The sequence below is a fragment of the Ranitomeya imitator genome, chromosome 3 (genome assembly GCF_032444005.1).
Source record: "Ranitomeya imitator isolate aRanImi1 chromosome 3, aRanImi1.pri, whole genome shotgun sequence".
NCBI classification, from domain to species: Eukaryota; Metazoa; Chordata; class Amphibia; order Anura; family Dendrobatidae; genus Ranitomeya; species Ranitomeya imitator.
The window spans coordinates 167,230,807-167,252,555 of record NC_091284.1 but is presented as its reverse complement, the minus strand read 5'-3'; the positions used below and the strand labels follow the sequence as shown (position 1 = coordinate 167,252,555).

The 21,749-nt window shown below is 43.1% G+C and overlaps 1 protein-coding gene across 6 annotated transcripts in view; it reads right to left on the bottom strand.

Annotated features, from left to right (window-relative positions):
* Positions 1–7,076: 7,076 nt before the first annotated feature.
* SHROOM2 (shroom family member 2) overlaps positions 7,077–21,749 on the bottom strand; it is a 215,854-nt gene continuing 201,181 nt past the window's right edge. For all 6 annotated transcript variants that reach the window (XM_069761588.1, XM_069761589.1, XM_069761593.1 and 3 more), the window contains 4 exons: positions 16,274–16,810; positions 13,318–13,489; positions 8,099–8,371; positions 7,077–7,863 (listed from right to left, as the gene is read on the bottom strand). In XM_069761588.1, coding sequence (XP_069617689.1) covers positions 7,597–7,863; positions 8,099–8,371; positions 13,318–13,489; positions 16,274–16,810 — 1,249 coding nt within the window. In that variant the 3' untranslated portion in view covers positions 7,077–7,596. The remainder of the gene's footprint in view (positions 7,864–8,098; positions 8,372–13,317; positions 13,490–16,273; positions 16,811–21,749) is intronic.

Here is a 21,749-nt window from a genome sequence, read left to right as displayed (position 1 = left end):
CACTAAAGGCTAAAACTGACCGGCCATTATGATTCTCCAGGTCATTACGAGTTCATAGACACCAAATATGTCTAGGTTATTATTTACCTAAGTGGTGAAAAAAACATTCCAAACTTTGTAAAAAAAAAAAAAAAAAGTTGACTTTTCCGAGCCCCGTAGCGTCTTTATTTTTTGGGATATGGGGTTGGGTGAGGGCTTATTTTTTGTGGGCCGATCAGACATTTTTATTGATACCACCACTGCAGATATGTTCGTCCGTTATTGCATTTTATTGCAATATTGTAGGGACAAAAAAAAAAAAAATTCTGGCGTTACGATTTTTTTCTCGCTACGCCGTTTACCGATTGGATCAATTCTTTTTATATATTGATTGGGCGATTCTGAACATGGCGAAAGCAAACGTGTATATTTGAATTTTTTTTTGCTTAATTTTGAATGGGGCGAAAGGGGGATGATTTGAACTTTTTATTTTTTTAGATTTTTAAAAATATATATATTTTTCTACTTTTTACGTGCTTCAATAGACTAGAAGCTGCACTTGTCCGATCGCCTCTGCTACATAGAGCAGGGATGCAGCATGGCTCTATGTAGCAAATATGCTCACTTGCTATGAGCGCCGAACACCAGGTGGCGCTCATAGCGATCCAGCAATGACAACCACAGGGGTCTCCTGCTGACCCTGGGTTGTCATGCCAACCAATCGGCAACCCGCGGTCATGTGACACGGGCACCGTTGGGAGGAGGTAATGACACGTTTCCTGTCGGTCCATGTTAAATTTAACATGATAACAGCTGCGGGTGAATCGCAATTCCACCCGCGGCTGTTCCCGGGCACATGTCAGCTAATCAGATCAGCTGTCATGTGCTGGAAAAGGAGTGGGCTCATCGCCAGAGCCCACACCAAACAGGGGGAGGTGTCCAATGATGACCGTGTCTGTCATTGGACGTTAGGGGGTTAAAAAATTGATTGAAGAGAGTAAAACTTATAAAGAAATGCAGACAATGATAGGCTGTTCAGCTAAAATGATCTCCAATGCTTTAAAATGAAAAAAGAAAAGCAGAGAGACCATTTGAATGGATGGAAGAAAAACCAGAATGGCAAAGGCTCAGCCAGTGATCATTTCCAGGATGATCAAAGACAATCTTAAGTTACCTGTGAGTACTGTGACAGAAGACATACGTGTGGAGCTAATCTCTTAGCAAGTAGTCCCCGTAAAGTAAAAAAACCAAACAAACAAAAAAAACCCGACATGTATTGAAGTGGATACAATTTGCCAAAGAACACATCAACTGGCCTAAAGAGAAATGGAGGAACATCTTGTGGACTGATGAAAGTAAAATTGTTCTTTTTGGGTCCTAGGATGCAGACTGTTCGTCAGATGACCCCCAAACTCTGCATTCAGGCCACAGTACACTCTGAAGACAGTGAAGCATGGTGGTGCAAGCATCATGGTATGGGCATGTTTCTCTTACTATCATGCCGACCTATTTACCGCATGCCAGAGATCATGGACCAGTTTGCATATATTAAAATACATGAAGAGGTCATGTAGCCTTACGCTTAAGTAGATATTCCCTTGAACTGGGTTTTCAACAGGACATTGAGCCGCAACCAGCAAAATCTTTGTTCCAGTCCAACAAAATTGAGGTTATGGAGTGGCCAGCCCAATCCCCGGACCTTAATCTAATTGAACACTTGTGGGGTGACATGAAAAATGTCGTTTCTGAGGCAAAACCAACAATGCCAAAAAATTGTGGGATGTACTTCATGCAGCCTATATTCGAACAACAGTTGCAGGTGCCAGAAGTTGGTTGGCTCTATGAAACAGATGTGAAGCAGTTCTAAAAACTGTGGGTATACAACTAAATACTGTATTAGGTTAGTGATTCACAGGAATGCGAAATCCACAAAAAAAGTACTAATTATGAGATTGTAAAGACAAATGCAGACACTGCTATTTTTTTTTAGAACCGCACAATGTTCACTTTTTGTTATTTTCTGTAAAGTAGTTAAAATTATATACATTTCTCTTCATGCTTTGAATTAGAAAACAGTGCAAAATGTTCCCAATGCATGGAAATAAAAACTAGTCTAAAGATTCTGTGATTAACTCATGTTTTTGAACACTGCTATTATATGTATGTTGCTTTCTTTTTGTCGCTACAATCACGGCAAAAAACTCATCACTTTGCAGCGATTTTGGAAAATTGCTGCAAAAATGTTGAGGCTCCAAAAATTTCAACAGCGCCACAATATATGGACACAGCTTTAGGGGTGGGGGGCTCATCAATTTGTCTGTTTTGTAAGGTTGCTACTCAACTGAATACAATGGGAGAATCATTTAACTTCGCTTTCTCCAGAATTCACATAAATGGATTCACAAACATGGTGAATTGTTTCACCAATGCATACCAATGAAAGATGAATCAATTAAATAAGTTAGGTCGAAATATTCTTCTCCTTCATCCACTAGCCAGAACTTAATTTTCATAGTGAATATGGTTATATATCAAGCCATATAACGGAATGTCTGAGTATTCCACAGACTAGCTGAAGAAAGAGGACATAGCTGCTTACGGAGTCTCTTGCTACACAATGTTTACACCACATAATGAAGTCTGTAGCTTTTACCTATTCCCCAGCTCCCTATACAGAGATCCATGTTACATTCAACATAAGGTATTAAATTCTCTTTTTTTGAGAAGCAAGAAGTCTCACACAGCTGTCAAAAAGTGAGACAGTGGGAAGCCCGGACTTGAACAGAATTCATTCTTCTCTTTTTAGAGTAAAGGCGGAGTGGACAGTCCAGTTGAACTTATTTCTGGGCTTCTCTTGGTAAGAGCTACATGTGCATATGATTGTTTGGGTGGGAAGGGGTATTCTGCTGACAGATTCCCCTTATTACATCATCCAGACCCAGCATGTTATTGGAATCTAAAGAAGGAGTGACATCCAGGGTCAGTAATTAGGGACTGGAAGACATTAAAGGCTAAATAACACTCATCATCACCAACCAGCATAGATAGAGTAAAGGACAGCTGCTGGTATTTACATAGCTAAAAGGATACATGATGTACTAAAGTGCACATTACAAGTCATTTAACCTACTTTAAGCTATCTATCTTCTAGTGCAGTCTTTAAAAGTTTTCCTGTGTTTATTGTTCCTAAAAATTTCCTTTTGCAAGCCACGAGAGACCTTGCATGAAAAAAATCTCACAAGTAAATACAAAAGGCAGAAAGCCAATAAAAACATTCAACTAGATTTATTAATGGCTTTGCACCAGTCTTTCGGAGTTAAGATTATTGGTTTCTAAGGCTACTTTCACACATCAGGTTTTCAGTGTCAGGCTAAATTCGGCGAATTTTGGAAAAACTGGATCCGGCGCAGATTGTGAAAAACTGATGCGACGGATCCGTTTTTATGATGGATCTGGCGAGCCTATCTAGACTATTGGATAAAAAAAATTTGGAGCATGCTCAGTTTAAAAAACCAGATCAGGCCTCCGGATCCGCCTTTTTCCGGATCTGGCACCTTCCGGCTCCCATAGGCTTCCATTCTAGCAAACAGCTGGAAGTGCCGGATACGGCACTTCAGGCTTTTTCACCGGAGACAAAAACGTTGCTGTGGACGTTTTTTTCAAGAAACCGGAAGCGGGGAAAACCGGACAAAACGTAATGAAATCTGGGGCAATCCGGCACCAATACAAGTCTATGGGAAAAAATCTGATCCGGCGGCAACATTCGCCTGATCCGGTTTTTTGAAAATTAGCCGGATTTAGCCTGACACTGAAAACCTAATTGTGTGAAAGTAGCCCAACACAACTGTGAGTTTTCAAAAACTATTGAGAAAAGGGAGTGCGGTTGACCTGAAGAGTACGGTACGGCAAGTAGGGCTGTGGAGTCAGTAAGTCAAACCTCCAACTCAGACTCCTCAATTTCCCTGACTGACTCCTCAGCACTGTTCACTACTGAGCATGTACTTAAAGTGCAGCATAGATTCATCTCAACTAAAAGCCGAGATCCTTAGATCAGTAGCAGAATGAACATTTATAGGACATTTCATAACTTTCCCAAATTCTTATGAAAAAATTTGCAGCACATCCTTAACTGACCTACTGAACCCAATTTATTACATATTTTAGGAGTTGGAGTCGGTCCATTTTATACCGACTCCACCAAAATGGACACTGACTTCAACTCCACAACTTCGACTCCACAACCCTGTCGGCAAGTTTTCATCTGATTCATCAGAAACTGAAGGAAAACCCTAACAAATCCATGCTGATTCACATCAGGAATAGATATCATCTGTCTGTAGAACAGTTGAAGTTGCATCAAGTACACTGCTCAAAAAAATATAGGCAACACTAAAATACTACATCCTAGATATCACTGAATGAAATATTTCAGTTGCAAATCTTTATTCATTACATAGTGGAATGTGTTGAGAACACAAACATAAAAATGATCAATGTAAATCCAAATGAATATCCCATGGAAGTCTGGATTTGGAATGATACTCAAATTCAAAGTGGAAAATCCAATTACAGGCTCATCCAACTTCACTGGAAATGCCTCAAGATAAGGAAATTATGTTCAGATGTGTGTGTGTTGCCTCCATGTGCATTTATTATCTCTGCACAAAGCCTGGGCATGCTCCTGATGAGGCGGCGGATGGTCTCCTGAGGGATCTTCTCTCAGACCTTGACTAAAGCATTTGCCAACTCCTAGACAGTCTGTGGTACAACGTGACGTTGGTGGATGATGCAAGACATGATGTCCCAGATGTGTTCAATCGGATTCAGGTCTGGGAAACGGGCTGGCCAGTCCATAGCTTCAATGCCTTCATCTTGCAGGAACTGCTGACACACTCCAGCCACAAGGTCTGACATTGTTCTGCATTAGGAGGAACCCAGGGCCAACCGCACCAGCATATGGTCTCAAAAGGGGTCTGAGGATCTCATCTCAGTACCTAATGGCATTCAGGCTACCTCTGATGAGCACATGGAGGGCTGTGCGGCCCTCCAAAAAAATGCCACCCCACACAATTACTGACCCACTGCCAAACAGATTATGCTGAAGGATGTTGAAGGCAGATCGCTCTCCATGGCGTCTCCAGACTCTGTCACATGTGCTCAGTGTGAACCTGCTTTCATCTGTGAAGAGCACAGGACGTCAGCGGCGAATTTGCCAATCCTGGTGTTCTGTGGCAAATGCCAATCGTCCTGCACGGTGTTGGGCTGTGAGCACAAACCCCATCTGTGGACGTCGGGCACTCAGACCATCCTCATTGAGTCTGTGTTTGTGCAGACACATGCACATTTGTGGCCTGCTGGTGGTCATCCTGCAGAGCTATGACAGTGCTCTTCCTGTTCCTCCTTGCGCAAAGGCTGAGGTAGCGGGTCTTGCTGCTGGGTTGTTGCCCTCCTACGGACCCCTCCACGTCTCCTGGTGTACTGGCCTGTCTCCTGGTAGCGCCTTCAGCCTCTGGACACTACTCTGACAGACACAGCAAACCTTCTTGCCACAGCTTGCAATGATGTGCCATCCTGGATGAGCTGCACTACCTGAGCCACTTGTGTAAGTTGTAGAGTCCGTCTCATGCTACCACGTGTGTGAAAGCACAACCAACATTCAAAAGTGACCAAAACATCAGCCAGAAAGCATTGGTACCGAGATGTGGTCCCCACCTGCACAACCACTCCTTTATTGAGTGTGTCTTGATAATTGCCAATAATTTCCATCTGTTGTCTATTCCATTTGCACAACAGAATGTGAAATTGATTGTCAAACAGTTGCTTCCTAAGTAGACAGTTTGATTTCACAGAAGTTTGATTTACTTGGAGTTATATACTGTTTAAATGTTCCCTTTATTTTTTTGAGCAGTGTATATTAAAAGGCATGCACATATTACAATACATTTTTCGCCATTCATTCCAATGAGTTACAGTTTAGGCCTTAATTAATCTACAGTATGGTGTCCAATCTTACACCTTCAAAACTGGTTAATTTGGTATTATTTATATAGCACCACTAATTCCATGGTGCTGTACATGAGAAGGGGTTACATCAAAATACAAATATCACTTACAGTAAACAAAACTAACAATGACAGACTGATACAGCGGGAAGAGGACCCTGCCCTTGCGGCTTACATTCTACAGGATTATGGGGAAGGAGACAGTAGGTCGAGGGTTGCAGTAGTTCCGATGGTGTTGAGGTGGCTGTGTAGTCATTACAGGCTGTAAGCTTCTTTGAAGAGGTGGGTTTTCAGGTTTCTTTTGAAGGATCCAAATGTGGTGGATAAAAGGACGTGTCAGGGCACAGAATTCCAGAGGATGTGGGATATTAGGGAGAAGTCTTGGAGGCGATTGGGTGAGGCGCGAATAAGCGTGGAGGAGAGAAGGAGGTCTTGGGAGGACCGGAGATTACGTGAAGGAAGATGGTGACAGATTACCGAAGTTTGGAAATATAAGGAGGAAAAAGGTTATGGATGGCTTTGTAAGTCAGTGTTAGTAGTTTAAATTGGATACGCTGGGAAATTGGGAGCCAGTGAAGGGATTTGCAAAGAGGGTAAGCAGGAGTGTAGCGAGGAGAGAGATTAGCCGGGCAGCAGAGTTAAGGATGGACTGGAGGGGTGCGAGAGTGTTAGAAGGTAGGCCACAGAGGAGGATGTTGCAGTAGTTGAGGCGGGAGATGATTAGGGCATGCACGAGCATTTTGGTAGAGTGAGGGTTGAGGAAAGGACGGATTCTGGAAATATTTTTGAGCTGGAGGCGGCAAGAGCTTGGATGTGCGGTTTGAAGGAAAGGGCAGAGTCAATGGTTACTGCGAAGCAGCAGATTTTGGGGACAGGGGAAAGTGTAATTTCATTTGGTATCTTTAGTAAACAATAATATCTGAGAACCCAAATAACTTGCAATATGTGAATGTTACTTATTAGGGAAAAGGAAGGAGCCCCCGTAATGCCATATACCCCTCTTATACGTGCATGCTCATTTATCTGTATGAAGTCACTTTGTATATACGGTGCCGGTATGATCCACCAATCCACAACAATTACAGATAGACGCCATTTGTTTTTCATGTTTATTATCTTTCTCCAGGAGAAAATGAGACAACAGCAGATTTTCAGGCTGATAAATAAAATCTCTGCATAACTGTGGTGGGATGAGATCAGACAAGAAAAATGAGAAACAGAAAAAAATATCAACTATTCTATCTGCAATCGTTCTACAGGACAAGATTCAACGAGATCAGATTTGCGGTCACTTGATTCATTGCAGAAATTTCCTAAACTGAATGTTACACATAAAACAGAAGAGACCATGGCTACATGCAGAATAATGGAATAGTTCACTATACGGAGGATTTCAAATTGTACATTTACATTTCTAACAGAAATACCTATGGATCTAAAATATGGAGTCCGTCATAAAAAAAAAAAAAAAATTAAATATATAGAATTCCAATCAAACAAAAAAAACAACATTATTGCTAGTGAGAAGCATTTTCATCTGGTCATTTTGCTGGATGGAGATTAAGAAACGTGCAGGGAAGGCCGGCCACAAGTCCAGCTTTGGCTCTGCCATTCTCTACTTTGTACGTTCCGGAGGGAGGCTATCGGTGAGGCATTTCAATTGTTCTTCTCCCAGTTTGATTTTGTCTTCCAGTTCACGCTGCTCGAGGATGAGGGCCGATTTCATCTTCACAAAGTGCTCATAGTCTGCAAGGTTTTCTTCATTAAGGTAACTAGCCAAAATGTCAAAGACGGTGCGCTCGCGGCGGTCCAGGTTCTCTTTCAATTCCTTTGCATCTTCATGCTGTCTCGTCAGCAACTTCCTCTTCTCAACTAATGTCCGCTGAAAAGATAGACAAGCATTTATTAGAATTGGAAGACCAAAAACTTAAGAGCTCATGTTGGGGACACATTCCTTAATATGATGGCCAAAAATAAAATGGATTTATATGAACACAAGCATCATGAACATGCCAGCAAGATGAATGACCAAATCAGAAAACTGGATAGTCTAGATAAATGCTATTAATATGGTCCCCAAGAGCTGAAGAGGACTTGATCATGACACTTCTACATACCCTTTCTTCTGGGGAGGCATTCTCATCAAGGTTATTAAGGGCATTTTCCACCCGAGCGAGCCTTCCGGACAGTGACAACAGTAGATTTACTATTTTCTCCAGATCACCAATAAACATTCGGAACTTGTCGAATTCATTTGTTTTGCAGACTTCTTTCACTATGATCTCAACCTCCTCTCCTAACGCATTATTACACTGGATGTCCTCTAAGAGAGTTTCTCGGGCCTCACGTAGGACTTGTAGCTTCTTACTGATGCTGTCGATGAGTTCTTGCTGTGGTGAAGAGAGGAAAATATGCTAAATAATGACATCTAATGGATTATGTGTGTTATATTCAACATCACAACATAACTGCAGGAAAATTTACCAAATTGGAATGGAACTTTACTAAAACTTCCCAGTGCCATAAAACACCGTAGTAAATTTCTATGTCTATTTGGGACAACTGAAGTTCATTTTATATGGAATAAGAAAAATAATACAGTACTTTAAAAAAAAAAAAAAAAATCTCCTTGGCCAACAAAGCCAAATTCCTAGGAAGCCTATCTACAGATTTGTAAACCGTAGATTTTCTATAAATCTGTATCCATTTCCTGCATCTCTTACAGAGGCGCAGCCGCAAACCCCGCAACGCAGAACTTGTAACATGTTTTTACACAACAGACATAATGCACTTGTTCCTTTAGTGACAGCATATTACCACCAAATGGTGATCAAATTAGATACAGTATTCGCACAATACTTCCATACAGTGTCCACATAATGAAGCCATAAGTTCGATGCAGATACTTACACTCCACTACAGAATAGGTAGTAAGGGATAATGAAAATGTTCTTTATTGTTAAAGGGTTATACCCATAATTATATTTTTAATAAAGTGCAGTAAATGCATTATTGTTAATATACAGTGATCAGCAGCCTGTTTAGACTGAAAGATTATGGTAAAACGAACACTCGTAGGAAGACTTGTTTAATGATCATCTTGAAGTGCAAATGCATCTTAATGCTAATGTTTCCTTCTAGTACCTTACGGTCTTATTTTCATCTATATCTGCCCCCTATGCATTCACCTTCACATAGCAGAATTGTCAGTCCTTTAACTAACTTCTAAAACTACATTTCCCAGCAGTACTTGCTTCTGCTCAGTGTTGTAGATCCCCCTTCCCTTGTGCGTTTGATGACTAGCCCAAACTCTGAGTTATCTATTTAAGCTAAGGTTATAATTCTTATGTTTTGTGCACTCTCTGTTCCTGTACACGACCCTACCTGATGAATTAAATGTTCTGTTTTACATCATTGTTAGAAAATTTCCACATTTTCCACAACGGAGTTTGCAATAACTATGTAGCACAGAGCTGAAACGTAAGTTAAGATGTGCTGGAGAGATAGCGGCAATAATAGAAAGGAATAAAATCTTCTAAGACAAAAATACCCCAGTTTAAAAAAATGCAAATAATCTGGTCTCCAAATCACCGCCGATATAGTGGCGGTGTGTTTGCTTCACAGGGCAAAAAAAGTATGTGGCAACGCTTAGAGATTGTTCCTTCCTCCGTTGCTGGCTGATGAGTATGAACGTTCCTCCTGCGAGAGAGATGTCCGTCCGACGAAAATGATATGAACGGGTGGCTGCCCCGGCCGGCGGCAAGCCACCTCCAACTGATCTCCGGGTGGAGACGGGATCCTGCAGAGCCGACACCGCGTGTGATAGCGGCGGTGAGTACAAGCGGTGCGCAGGACCTGGGTGACGTAGTGAGTCACGTGACCGTATCTCCCGGTGAATGAGTGAGTACAAGGTGCAGCTAGGGCCAAACTACCGACGCGTTTCGGAGACGCCTGTCTCCTTCCTCAGGGTTGGTCCCTGCACCGTACTCACAATCCTTATATAGCTGCTTATCTTGTGAACCAGTTTATAACTGGCATAAAAGGTGGCTTGCCGCCGGCCAGGGCAGCCACCCGTTCATATCATTTTCATCGGACGGACATCTCTCTCGCAGGAGGAACGTTCATACTCATCAGCCAGCAACGGAGGTAGGAACAATCTCTAAGCATTGCCACATACTTTTTTTGCCCTGTGAAGCAAACACACTGCCACTATATCGGCGGTGATTTGGAGACCAGATTATTTTCATTTTTTTAAACTGGGGTATTTTTGTCTTATAAGATTTTATTCCTTTCTATTATTGCCGCTATCGCTCCAGCGCATACCTATATATTTACTCCGTGCATATAATCATATATTTTGTTTTTTGTACATCCTTGACAAACCTTTGGTGGAAGTTTGTTGGTATTGCAGCAGGAGGTGTTGATAGCAGGGGACACTTTGCGCCACCATTTTAATATATTTTATGTAAGTTAAGATGTGTTTGTTGCCAGCTGCTGACAGATCAATGAAATGAAACTGCAAATGCTGTTCTGCTGATGCATATGGCAGAGGATTATCTTCTGCCACATACATGATCAGAGTAGCATTAACAGTTTCATATCACTGCTCTGTCTGCTGCAGTCAACACACACAGTTCATCTTGTGTTTCAGACCAGCGATGCCTATTACTGCAAACTGCATTGTGCATGAAGAGCGGAGCTAACAATGATGTAAAACCACACAGCTATACTGATGTAGAAGATAAAATTCGACTGGTAGAGTAGAGTTGTGTACAGGAACAGAAAGGGTACAGAGGAAGAGAGTACATTCAAAAGTTAGAAAACATTCTATGTCAGTGGAAATACAACAGGAAGGTTCCAATAGCAAATGGAGAGTAAACACAGCCTGGACATGTATCTTTTGGGCTGTAATATGGGCAAATATATGAATGAGTTATAACATCCTTTGTGATCTAGGACAGTAAAGTGATTAATGGCAAAACCAACAGGGATGGCCTTAGGGCACTGAAAAAGTATACAAAGACACCACAGGCCCTCTAGTAATATTAATACACAAATCCCTCGTACTACAGGGTGTTGAAGGGTTAATAAGAGTCATTTTTTAGTAGGGCAAGGCTATGACGGGTTGATTGAGTTACCCCTGGTGTATTCTTATATAAAATCATTTTGAGAAAAATATGTTGTTTTCTCACACTGTCTTTTTATGGCTTGCACAGACGCTTGGAAAAGAAATGTAAACAGCTTTGAGGTTGAAAATGAATTCTGCAGTGAAGGTAATGTTAGAAGGCCTCACATGTAAGCCATTCAGTTTTAGTCAGCTCAGCGCAAAGGGGACACTGCGTAATAAGTCTTCTTAGAGAAGAGCTGGCCTGGCCCAGAGATGATCATGTATTATAGCTGAGGCATGAATAATCGCTTGAGGAAAATCTCATCTACAGAACCATCAGTCTCGTATAATGAGATCCCCAGGTTTGGTAATAAAAATTCAACGCAACACGTTCTCCAGGTTTACAGTCGGAAAATAGAGGAGGAGAGGGAGGCAGTATCACGAAATCCAACGGAAATGTTTATCAGCTGGCATTTCCCTTTACTACGGTAGAATGCCATCTGAAAGTAGGTGATCAACTGACACCATCATTGACATTCTTGTAAGGGGAACCAGTCATGTCAGATAATGCCATTAATCTGCAGATATCGAGCTAGGCTGCAAGTTAATAGCGCCATATAAGAGTCCGGCCGCAGTACTGAAAGTGCGACACCTGGGAGAGGATGCACTTTATTTCTCCTGGGAGCCACCAGCTTTCAGTTACAGGTGTGCTGGGAGCAATTATGGTCACCGCTCATAGTAAGCAAGCCCCGACACGGACTGACAGCCAGCACGGACTGACAGCCAGCACTGACTGACAGCCGCCTCTGCAGTGCATTAATCTGGAGCTAGATGTCAAAGTGGTGGGGTGTGCCTACAGCCGTCATTAATATACAAGTACATAATAATACTAAGTCAGACCCTATAGCTAGTGGTGGAGGGGGCCACACTAATACAGGACACTCCCATAAATGGTGAAAACACAAAAAAAACAGAGTAAAATCGTCCTGGATAAAAATTTACAAAGTTTATTAAGAAAAATAAGTGAGGAATCAAAAATAGAGAGGGCTAGGGCTGACAGTGGAGACTATGGGTAAGACCCTTGGATTACAGTATTGTCTTTGCTGATTGTGTCCTCTTAAAATGATATACACCTTATCACTCCTGTTAGTGATAAACACCTCTCCGTTTTTGATTCCTCACTTGTGTCTCTCAACCCCACTTACCTGTTTTGTACTATTCTGTATATGAGGCATTCAGTGATAGTATCTTTATGGAAACATGTACCGATGGGGGCATTAACCATATAAGCACTGGCACTTTAATTTGCTGCCATCTAATGGAATTTCCATCCACTAAAATAGTGTGGGACCTTGTGCTGTACACCTGTGTTCTAAACTGACTACTGTGTCAGCATTTTCATTATTTTGTTACTTTTTTCAGTGTATAAATATTTTTCTTAATAAACGTTGTTATTTTTCATCCGGGACGATATTGTTCTATGTGTTTTTAGCCGCCATTCATAGTAGTGTGTGCAGTGACTAATTACTTCGGGCACACCTGTTTATCTGACAGCAGTCGCTTCCGAGAGAAATAAACTTAATTTTTCCCCAGGTGCCGCACTTTCAGTACAGCAGCCGGACATTTTCACAACACTACTAACCTGTAGAATAAGCCCATATCTGCAGGTAATTAGTGTTATCAGACATGATAGAAAGTAAAGTAAAAGAGAACCTACCAGTTAGAACATAGCTTGGTAATGTAGAGTTTTATCTTATAGTATACTATTCAACCTCAACCATGATCCAATAATTTCATAAAAATGTTATATTGCTGAAAACTATTAAAGATCTCTCCTCTCCCCCGACAGGTTTGTTTAGGTAAATAACCCTTAAAATAACAATTCTGGAGCATCTTTTCTTATACCTTTGTGTTATGCCGTTCCTCTATTATAACTCTCAAAAATGTAGGCATAAATTGAAACAATTAGGGGCGTGTCCCAGCACTGTCCAATCAGAGCTTGCGATAACACACCTCCGATAATGGGACATGTAATACCCGGTTCTCATACCGTTCTCAATTTCCAAGAAGGAGCAACAGATGAATACTACAAACACTAAGAAAAGGTGCAGCAGAATTTTATCTTCATGGGGTATACATTTACTTACTAAAACCGTCACTAGTCAAAAATGTTTGGCCAAGTATATGGCGTATTAAATTGCCAAGCTGCCATCGTCACTACATTGTTACCTTTTTCTCATACAGGTTATGGTCCATCTCATCCTCCGAGCTCTCGTCATTGTGCTGATGTTCCTGCATGTCTTTCATTTTGATGAGGAGCTCGGCTTTAGGTGCAGAGGTGCTGTAGTAGGTAGAGCTGGTTGTCAGAGAGATTGCTGCAGCTTTACTCAGATCTTCTTTTCTGTGGGAGATAAGTCACCGTGTTACTCAGACAAACCATAATATATCTATAGCTACAACAAACATACAGCACTATGCATTGCTGCCCGCATGGTAAGGTCAAGTACGCATATCGTATCGAGAAGCTCTTAAAGGCAAAGCCGCGGGTTTTTACTTCCTGCCAATGAATGGCACGATCCACTCAGAGCAACTATACAGTATTGGGCTACAAACAGTAACAAAGTAACAAGATGCTCTAGATCAGCGATGGTGAACCTATGGCACGAGTGCAATAGGGGACACTCTGAGCCCTCACTGTGGCCACATACGCCAGGCCCGGGAGACACCACTCCCTTCTTTCCATTTTCAAATGAATTTGCCTTGTTGTGTTTGAAGTATTTGAGACGTGAATAGTGACCAGTGTTGTGCCGGGACCGGAGCAGAGGAGCCTGTCAGCCCCAGGTCAGACGTGCAGAAGTGTGACGACGTCATCACACTACTGACATCACACTGCCGCCTGGGGCCACACAGGAGTGGAGACCGCATGGGCACTCGTAAGAGGGGGAGCCGAACATTAGATATATAAGTGTGTAAGGGGGGTGGGGTAATTGTGAAAGGGGACACAGCTTTACTGGAGGCAGTGTGTGAGGATGGGGTTTGCTTTATTCAGAGGAGCAGTGTGTTTGTGCATACGTTGCAGAGGGGCAGTGTGTGTGTATTTTGCAGAGGGGCAGTGTGTATGTGCACGCATGTTACAGAGGGGCAGTGTGTGTGTGTATTTTGCAGAGTGACAGTGTGTGTGTATATTTTACAGAGAAGCAGTGTGTGTGGATATTTTGCAGAGGTGAGTATTTTGCATGCCTCCTGTTGTCACACCAGCCCCAATGCCTCCTGTAATATCTGCACCAGCCCCAATGCCTCCTGCGATCTCCGCACCAGCCCCAATGCCTCCTGCGATGTCCGCACCAGCCCCAATGCCTCCTGTATTGTCAGCATTAGCCCCAATGCCCCCTGTAATGGCAGCACCAGCCCCAATGCCTCCTATGATGTCCACACCAGCCCCAATCCCTCCTGCGATGTCCGCACCAGCCCCAATGCCTCCTGTAATGTCCGCACCAGCCCCAATGCCTCCTGTGATGTCCGCACCAGCCCCAATGCCTCCTGTGATGTCCGCACCAGCCCCAATGCCTCCTGTGATGTCCGCACCAGCCCCAGTGCCTCCTGTAATATTTGCACAAGCCCCAATGCCTCCTGCGATGTCCACACCAGCCCCAATGCCTCCTGTAATGTCCGGCTCAAGCCCCATTGTCTCCTGTGGGGTCCGCACCAGGCCCAGGTTACATTGCTGTGACAAATAAGTGGGTTTTGGGTAGCCGTTAGGACACTCCGTCTTTAAAAGGTTCGCCATCACTGCTCGAGATCATATAAATCCTGGAAGGAAAGATCACAAGACAGAAACTGACCTATTTTGCAATGTGATGAGGGCTAATTCACTAGAACGGTAGATGCTACTTGGAATGGTCAGTGATGAAAAGAAACGAGGAAAAGACTATAGGCCCAATGACCGAATAAAATCAATAATGACAGGAGAATGAACATGAAGCAATTGATAGAAGCCGTGAAAAACAGGGAAGCATGGCGAGGAATGACTTTTAAAGTATCCAACAGTCAGACACGACCGAACTAATAAAATCAGATGCACCTAGGACGGAGTAATCCTATTGCTGCATACATATTAAATGGGAGCATACTTGGGACTACAGAACAGGAAAAGGGTATTCTGGTTAGGCTAAGTTCACATTGTGTTAGTGCAGTCCGTTCAACGCATACGTTAAACGGACTGCGCTAACGCAAGTGCTGACGTTGGCACAGCGCTATCTGCTAGCTCCATCTACACTAGCAGTGACGGACCCGGAAACGCTGCAGCCCACGTCTCGGGTCCGTCACTCAATGACAGCACATCGCTAGCGCACGCCCATTGTGGGCGTGCGCTAGCGATGCGTCCGCCATAGAAAGTAATGGCGGCGTTAGCGGACTACGTTACACCACGTTATGCCGCGGTGTAACGTAGTCCGTTTAACGGGTCACACTAATGCAGTGTGAACCCAGCCTTACAAGTAAGCTGAACAGAAGTACTCAATGTCAGGCAGCAGCCACAAAAGCAAACAAGATATTAAAGGGAACCTGTCACCCTGAAAATCGCGGGTGAGGTAAGCCCACCGGCATCAGGGGCTTATCTACAGCATTCTGTAATGCTGTAGATAAGCCCCCGATGTTATACTCACCCAGGGGCGGTCCTGCTACTGGTCCGGTCGGATGGGTGTCTCTGGTCCGCTGCGGCGCCTCCCATCTTCATTCCAAGACGTCCTCTTCTGATCTTCAGCCACGGCTCCAGCGCAGGCGTACTTTGTCTGCCCTGTTGAGGGCAGAGCAAAGTACTGCAGTGCGCAGGCGCCGGGCCTCTCTGACCTTTCCGGTGCCTGCGCACTGCAGTACTTTGTACCAATGTATTATTGGTGGAGAAAGGTTGAACTTGATGGACTTAGGTCTTTTTCAACCTATGTAACCATGCCCCATATGTCTTATTACAGTGTAGGCAGCAAGTACCCAATACACATTATTACCAAAACTTAGCAAAAAGATAAAAATGCGTGTTTTCCCCATAGCCAACAATGCTCCAAAACTTCCAGATTCCTTCTCTGATATTTTTGAGCAATCTGCTATTTGGTCTTCAATCTTGTTGTCTCAATATATTGGTTAAAAACATAAAATGCAGTTATGTAATGGATGACATGAATATACATACTTTTCCTCTGGAGGCCTTGGAGATGGAACTTTTGGATTTATCTTCCTGCGTTGCTGTGCTTCCTCAAGAAGATTTTCATCTTTTCTAAATATTCCTTCCATAAGGTCCATTGTGGTCATCATTTTGGCATTAGGATGTAAAATATCCGCAAGAGACTTATCTTTTCCTACAATTTCCCTCACCAGTTCCTCAGACTTCAGATCAGCATAGATCAAATCGTTGCCCTTGGAATTACCAGGTGTAAGAGATAGGTCAGGACTGGCATTCTCTTCAAAGTCCTGGACTGACAGACTGTTGGACGCTCTGGACTGGTCGTCTGAATCATTGTCATGTCTTGTATAAGCACAAAAGCGGGAATAGGACTGTTCAGATGTGCTAAGGGTTTTGATCTGGTCTTTGGTGAGACCGGTTGGTAAGGCAGGTGGCTCAATGGCACTCAGCAAGTTGATCCTGCTTTCCTTCTCGGCATGACTTTCAGAATGGACAATTTTGATTGGGACCATCTTCACTGTTGTGTTGTCTATCACCCTTTCAAATCTGAAAAAAACAAAAAATATATTTTCTATTCGATTTTCTAGACCGTCAGGCTGAAATCAAGCACTGTGTGGATGACTAGAATTTAAAGTAACAAGAACAAGATACACGGCACTCTATAGATTTGTGAGTAGAGGTGCTCAAGTAGGGTTTCCAGCCCCTTAAATCAACTGTATCAAAAAGCTTGGCACTCAATAATGCTTGTAGAAAATAAAGTCATTTATTTTGCATCAGGACAAACAGATCAGCTGTAGCTCGTATCTTGCTAAATGTTTTCGGTCCTTTGTGGAACCTCCTCAGAGCAAGTTTATCTGGAGCGTAGGATCTGGACATATAACCAGATGCATGAGTATGCTGACACTATATGTAGAGGCAAATTTCAGAGGCACTAATGGAGACCGTGACTGAGCAGATTAAGCTGCTTGGGCATACGATGTGCCCACACTGTGCACGTTCTGTTGCCTGGAGCGCTGGTGGCGTGCTGAGACGCTGAGGCAGCGTGACTCCCTTATATGTCCAGATCCTACGCTCCAGATAAACTTGCTCTGAGGAAGGTCCACAAAGGACCGAAAACATTTAGCAAGATACGAGCTACAGCTGATCTGTTTGTCCTGATGCAAAATAAATGACTATTTTCTACAAGCATTATTGAGTGCCAAGCTTTTTGATACAGTAGAATTTAAAGTAAATTGACAAAATATGCAGAAATATAGTTTAGATGTCACACTGCTTAAATGCTATGGCTTTGTGTTCTGTAAGATTACACAGTAGGATAGCTCAAACCTCAAGCAACAAGAAAATAATTCATGTTTGCTTAGTTCTGTACAAAAATACATTCACTAAAATTAAAGGTTTAAGAAAATGCTGAGGGTCAAAAAAAGGATAAACGGATATGTTTAACGACAGGGACAAAGGGAAAGGAATACCGCCTCAAAAATAATAATAAAAAAAAAACAACCTACAGTACTTCTAGAAAAGGTGTTGTAGATGGAAGACTCCAGGTTAGACTCTAGGCTAGGCATGCCCTTTGATAGGCTTTTAGTTGAATGACATTTATTTCCTCTCCAGGGATAGGTGATACATTTCAGATTTGTGCGGGTACAAATGAAAGTGCTCCTTTCCTTTCTAATATAGTGAAAACTGGAGCACAAATCATTGAGGAGCCACAGAGATCAGAACGTTTCAATATATTTAGCAAAGGGCTTGTCTCAACATGACCACAATGATATGGCTGGCTCAGTCAACAGCTCAAACTGTGGTCAGCCATACATTACCAGAGCACAAGCCACGTAATACATGGAACGGCTGGGACCACCAGAGAGGAAGCTGCCGATACTCAGGGGTTTAGAAGGTGTTCCCTCTGGTCTATGAGATCCCACCAGCTGTCAGTATGGGCTGTTGGCGCATCCCCTGTAATGACGCTGAAGCTGGTATATAGAGTAAAATATGCCATATTTGCAGATGACACTGATCGGTTCAATATTATTTTAAAGTAATAAAAGTCTGAAAAATAAATGTCTTTTTTGTATTTGTGAGACAGGCGCATGTGACCACGCTGACAACACCTCCCGTCCGGGACAGTTTGTTAGTAATGCACCGAGACAGTAGCATCAGGGTCAATGCAGCAGGAAAAGTGAGGGAGTTCGTGGGGGGCAGCCGAGGATGCGGGACGGTCCTCATGGGAGTGTCATTTTGCTTCAGTCAGATCTGCGGGCGAATAGTTTTCGCTCCTTATGGCGCTGCCCTTTATGACTGGACAGCGTCCTAGTGCATTGAAAGTACACCCCCTCCCCCAGAGATGAATGAAATGAAATGCATAATTGAACATTAAAGGGAACCTGTCACCCCGAAACTCGCGGGTGAGGTAAGCCCACCGGCATCAGGGGCTTATCTACATCATTCTGGAATGCTGTAGATAAGCCCCCGATGTTACCTGAAAGAGGAGAAAAAGACGTTATATTATACTCACCCAGCTGCTGGTCAGGTCGGATGGGTGTCTCTGGTCTGCTGCGGCGCCTCCCATCTTCATTACAAGACGTCCTCTTCTGATCTTCAGCCACGGCTCTGGCGCAGGCGTACTTTGCTCTGCCCTGTTGAGGGCAGACAAAGTACTGCAGTGCGCAGGCGCCGGGCCTCTGACCTTTCCGGCGCCTGCGCACTGCAGTACTATCCTCTGCCCTCAACAGGGCAGAGCAAAGTACGCCTGCGCCGGAGCCGTGGCTGAAGATCAGAAGAGGACGTCTTGTAATGAAGATGGGAGGTGCCGCAGCGGACCAGAGACGCCCATCCGACCTGACCAGCAGCGGGACCGCCCCTGGGTGAGTATAATATAACGTCTTTTTCTCCTCTTTCAGGTAACATCGGGGGCTTATCTACAGCATTACAGAATGCTGCAGATAAGCCCCTGATGACGGTGGGCTTACCTCACCCGCGATTTTCGGGGTGACAGGTTCCCTTTAAGACAATTAACACAGTCATCAGTAATTTTGGTTCCTTGCATCCTCACAACTAGGAGGAAAAACATATTTTTGACTCCTGGTACTATATGCGCAGGATATATATATATATATATATATATATATATATATATATATATATATATATATATATATATATATATATATATATATATCACTAACGTCTACAGTTCAATGTTAATAGCCACTAGCAGATGCTCTCGATTGGAGTACAATATATATGTACTGTACATTGAGCAGTTGCAACTGACATTGAACAGTGGTAACCAGTCTTGTGAACTTAGAAGACCCACTTCTTATGGCTCCAGCACCATATGTGATCTTTAAATGACCTTTCCAAGGATAATCATTTCTCCCTTATTTCATTTTTTTTTTTAAGTGAAAGCTGGAAAAAGAAAAAACCCAGATGCTTGATGCCAATAAGAGGGTTTAATAACAACAGACGGAAAAACATTCAGTTTTTCCGGACAAAATTTTCCAGCCGTTTGTAACACGAGGCTCTTGAATCACTGTACATTTCACGCGGATACTCAGGGAATGTAAATGATGTAACCCTTCACTATCATATATGACTAAAAATGCAACATTGCTATGAAAAAATATTTTTACGGTCATCATCACCGGCAATCTCTGCTTTTGTTCATCCACTGAACTGCATGATAAAGGCCTATTTATACAAAGTAGATGCACATATGCCAAGAAGTGATATGCTCAGGTCATTAAACATCCCTTTAATATTTCAGAACTGGAATAATAGGATGTTGTGGCTGGAAGGTAATATCGTGTATCGGCAGCTAGTCTTTCTTCCCTCATTGAAATAAACAAGCATACTCTACCAAGATGTGGGCTTTTTCCTTAACTTTAGCATGTATGCCAATAAAACTCCTGACACATAAGATGAATGTGTCCATAGTCCAATACAGCCCAAAGCCTCTATTGGGATGGTATATGCTAATCGACTGCATGATTCAGGTCAGTTTTTACTGTCCCCAGTATTGCGATCGCCGTTATTCATAGAATAACGGAAACCGCAAATAAAAAAAAAAGTCTGATTTCTCATTTATTTCTCTTTCTTATGATATGCTCTAGCACATCAGGGGAGAGAGAAATGGGGCCCTCCGCCCCCCTGGTGTCCCTCTGTCCCTCAGCATCTTCTTCCGGAAAGAAAATGGCGGGTGCATGCGCAGTGCGCCCACCGAGATCTGCCGGCCAGCACCCGGCAACAATAGGAGATTTTTCCTATTGGTTTACTTTGATCACTGAGATAGGGTCTATCACAGTGATCAAAGTAAAATAAAATTTTAAATCAATCCCCCCTTTATCACTCCATTAGTTAGGTAAAAATAGTCAAATAAAAAAAATGTATTTTTTTCCATTAGGGTTGTGGTTGGGGCTAGGGTCGGGGGGTTAGGCTTGGGGCTGGTGTCGGGGGTTAAGGCTTGGGGGCTGGTGTCGGGAGTTAGCCTTGGGGGCTGGCGCCGGGGGTTAGGCTTGGGGCTGGCGTCGGGGGTTAGGCTTGGGGCTGGCGTCGGGGGTTAGGCTTGGGGCTGGCGTCGGGGGTTAGGCTTGGGGCTGGCGTCGGGGGTTAGGCTTGGGGCTGGCGTCGGGGGTTAGGCTTGGGGCTGGCGTCGGGGGTTAGGCTTGGGGCTGGCGTCGGGGGTTAGGCTTGGGGCTGGTGTCGGGGGTTAGGCTTGGGGCTGGTGTCGGGGGTTAGGCTTGGGGCTGGTGTCGGGGGTTAGGGTTGGAGCTAGAATGGAGGGGGGGGTTCCACTGTTTAGGTACATCAGGGGGTCATCAAACATGACATGGCGCGCCTTCTCTTCTTAGCCATGCCATGAGCCCAAACAGTGACTTTCCCCCACATATGGGGTATTGGTTCCAAAGTAAATTTTTTGGTGAAAAAAGTAAAATGTTTTTTTTTTTCCTTCCACATTGCTTTAGCTCTCGTGAAGCACCTGAAAGGTTAATAAACTTATTGAATGTGGCTTTGTGCACCTTGAGGGGTACAGTTTGTAGAATAGTGTCACTTTTGGGTATTTTATGTTATACTGAACCCCCAAACTCACTTCAACTGTGAGGTGGTCCCTAAAAAAATGGTTTTGTAAATTTTGTTAGAAAAATGAGAAATCGCTGATCAACTTTTGCTGATGCCAAGTAGACATGTGGGAAATGTTATTTATTAGCTATTTTTTGCGATATGACTCTCTGATTTAAGGGCACAAAAATTTTAAGTTTAAAAATTGCAAACTTTTCAAAATTTTTGCTAAAGGTGTTTTTTTTTTCATAAATAAACGCAAGGCATATCGAATAAATTTTACCACTAACATGAAGTACAATATGTCACGAAAAAATAGTCTGAGAATCAGTAGGATCCGTTGGAAGCGTTCCAGAGCTATAACCTCATAAAGTGACAGAGTGACAGTGGTCAGAATTGTAAAAAAATTGGCTTGGTCATTAAGTACAAA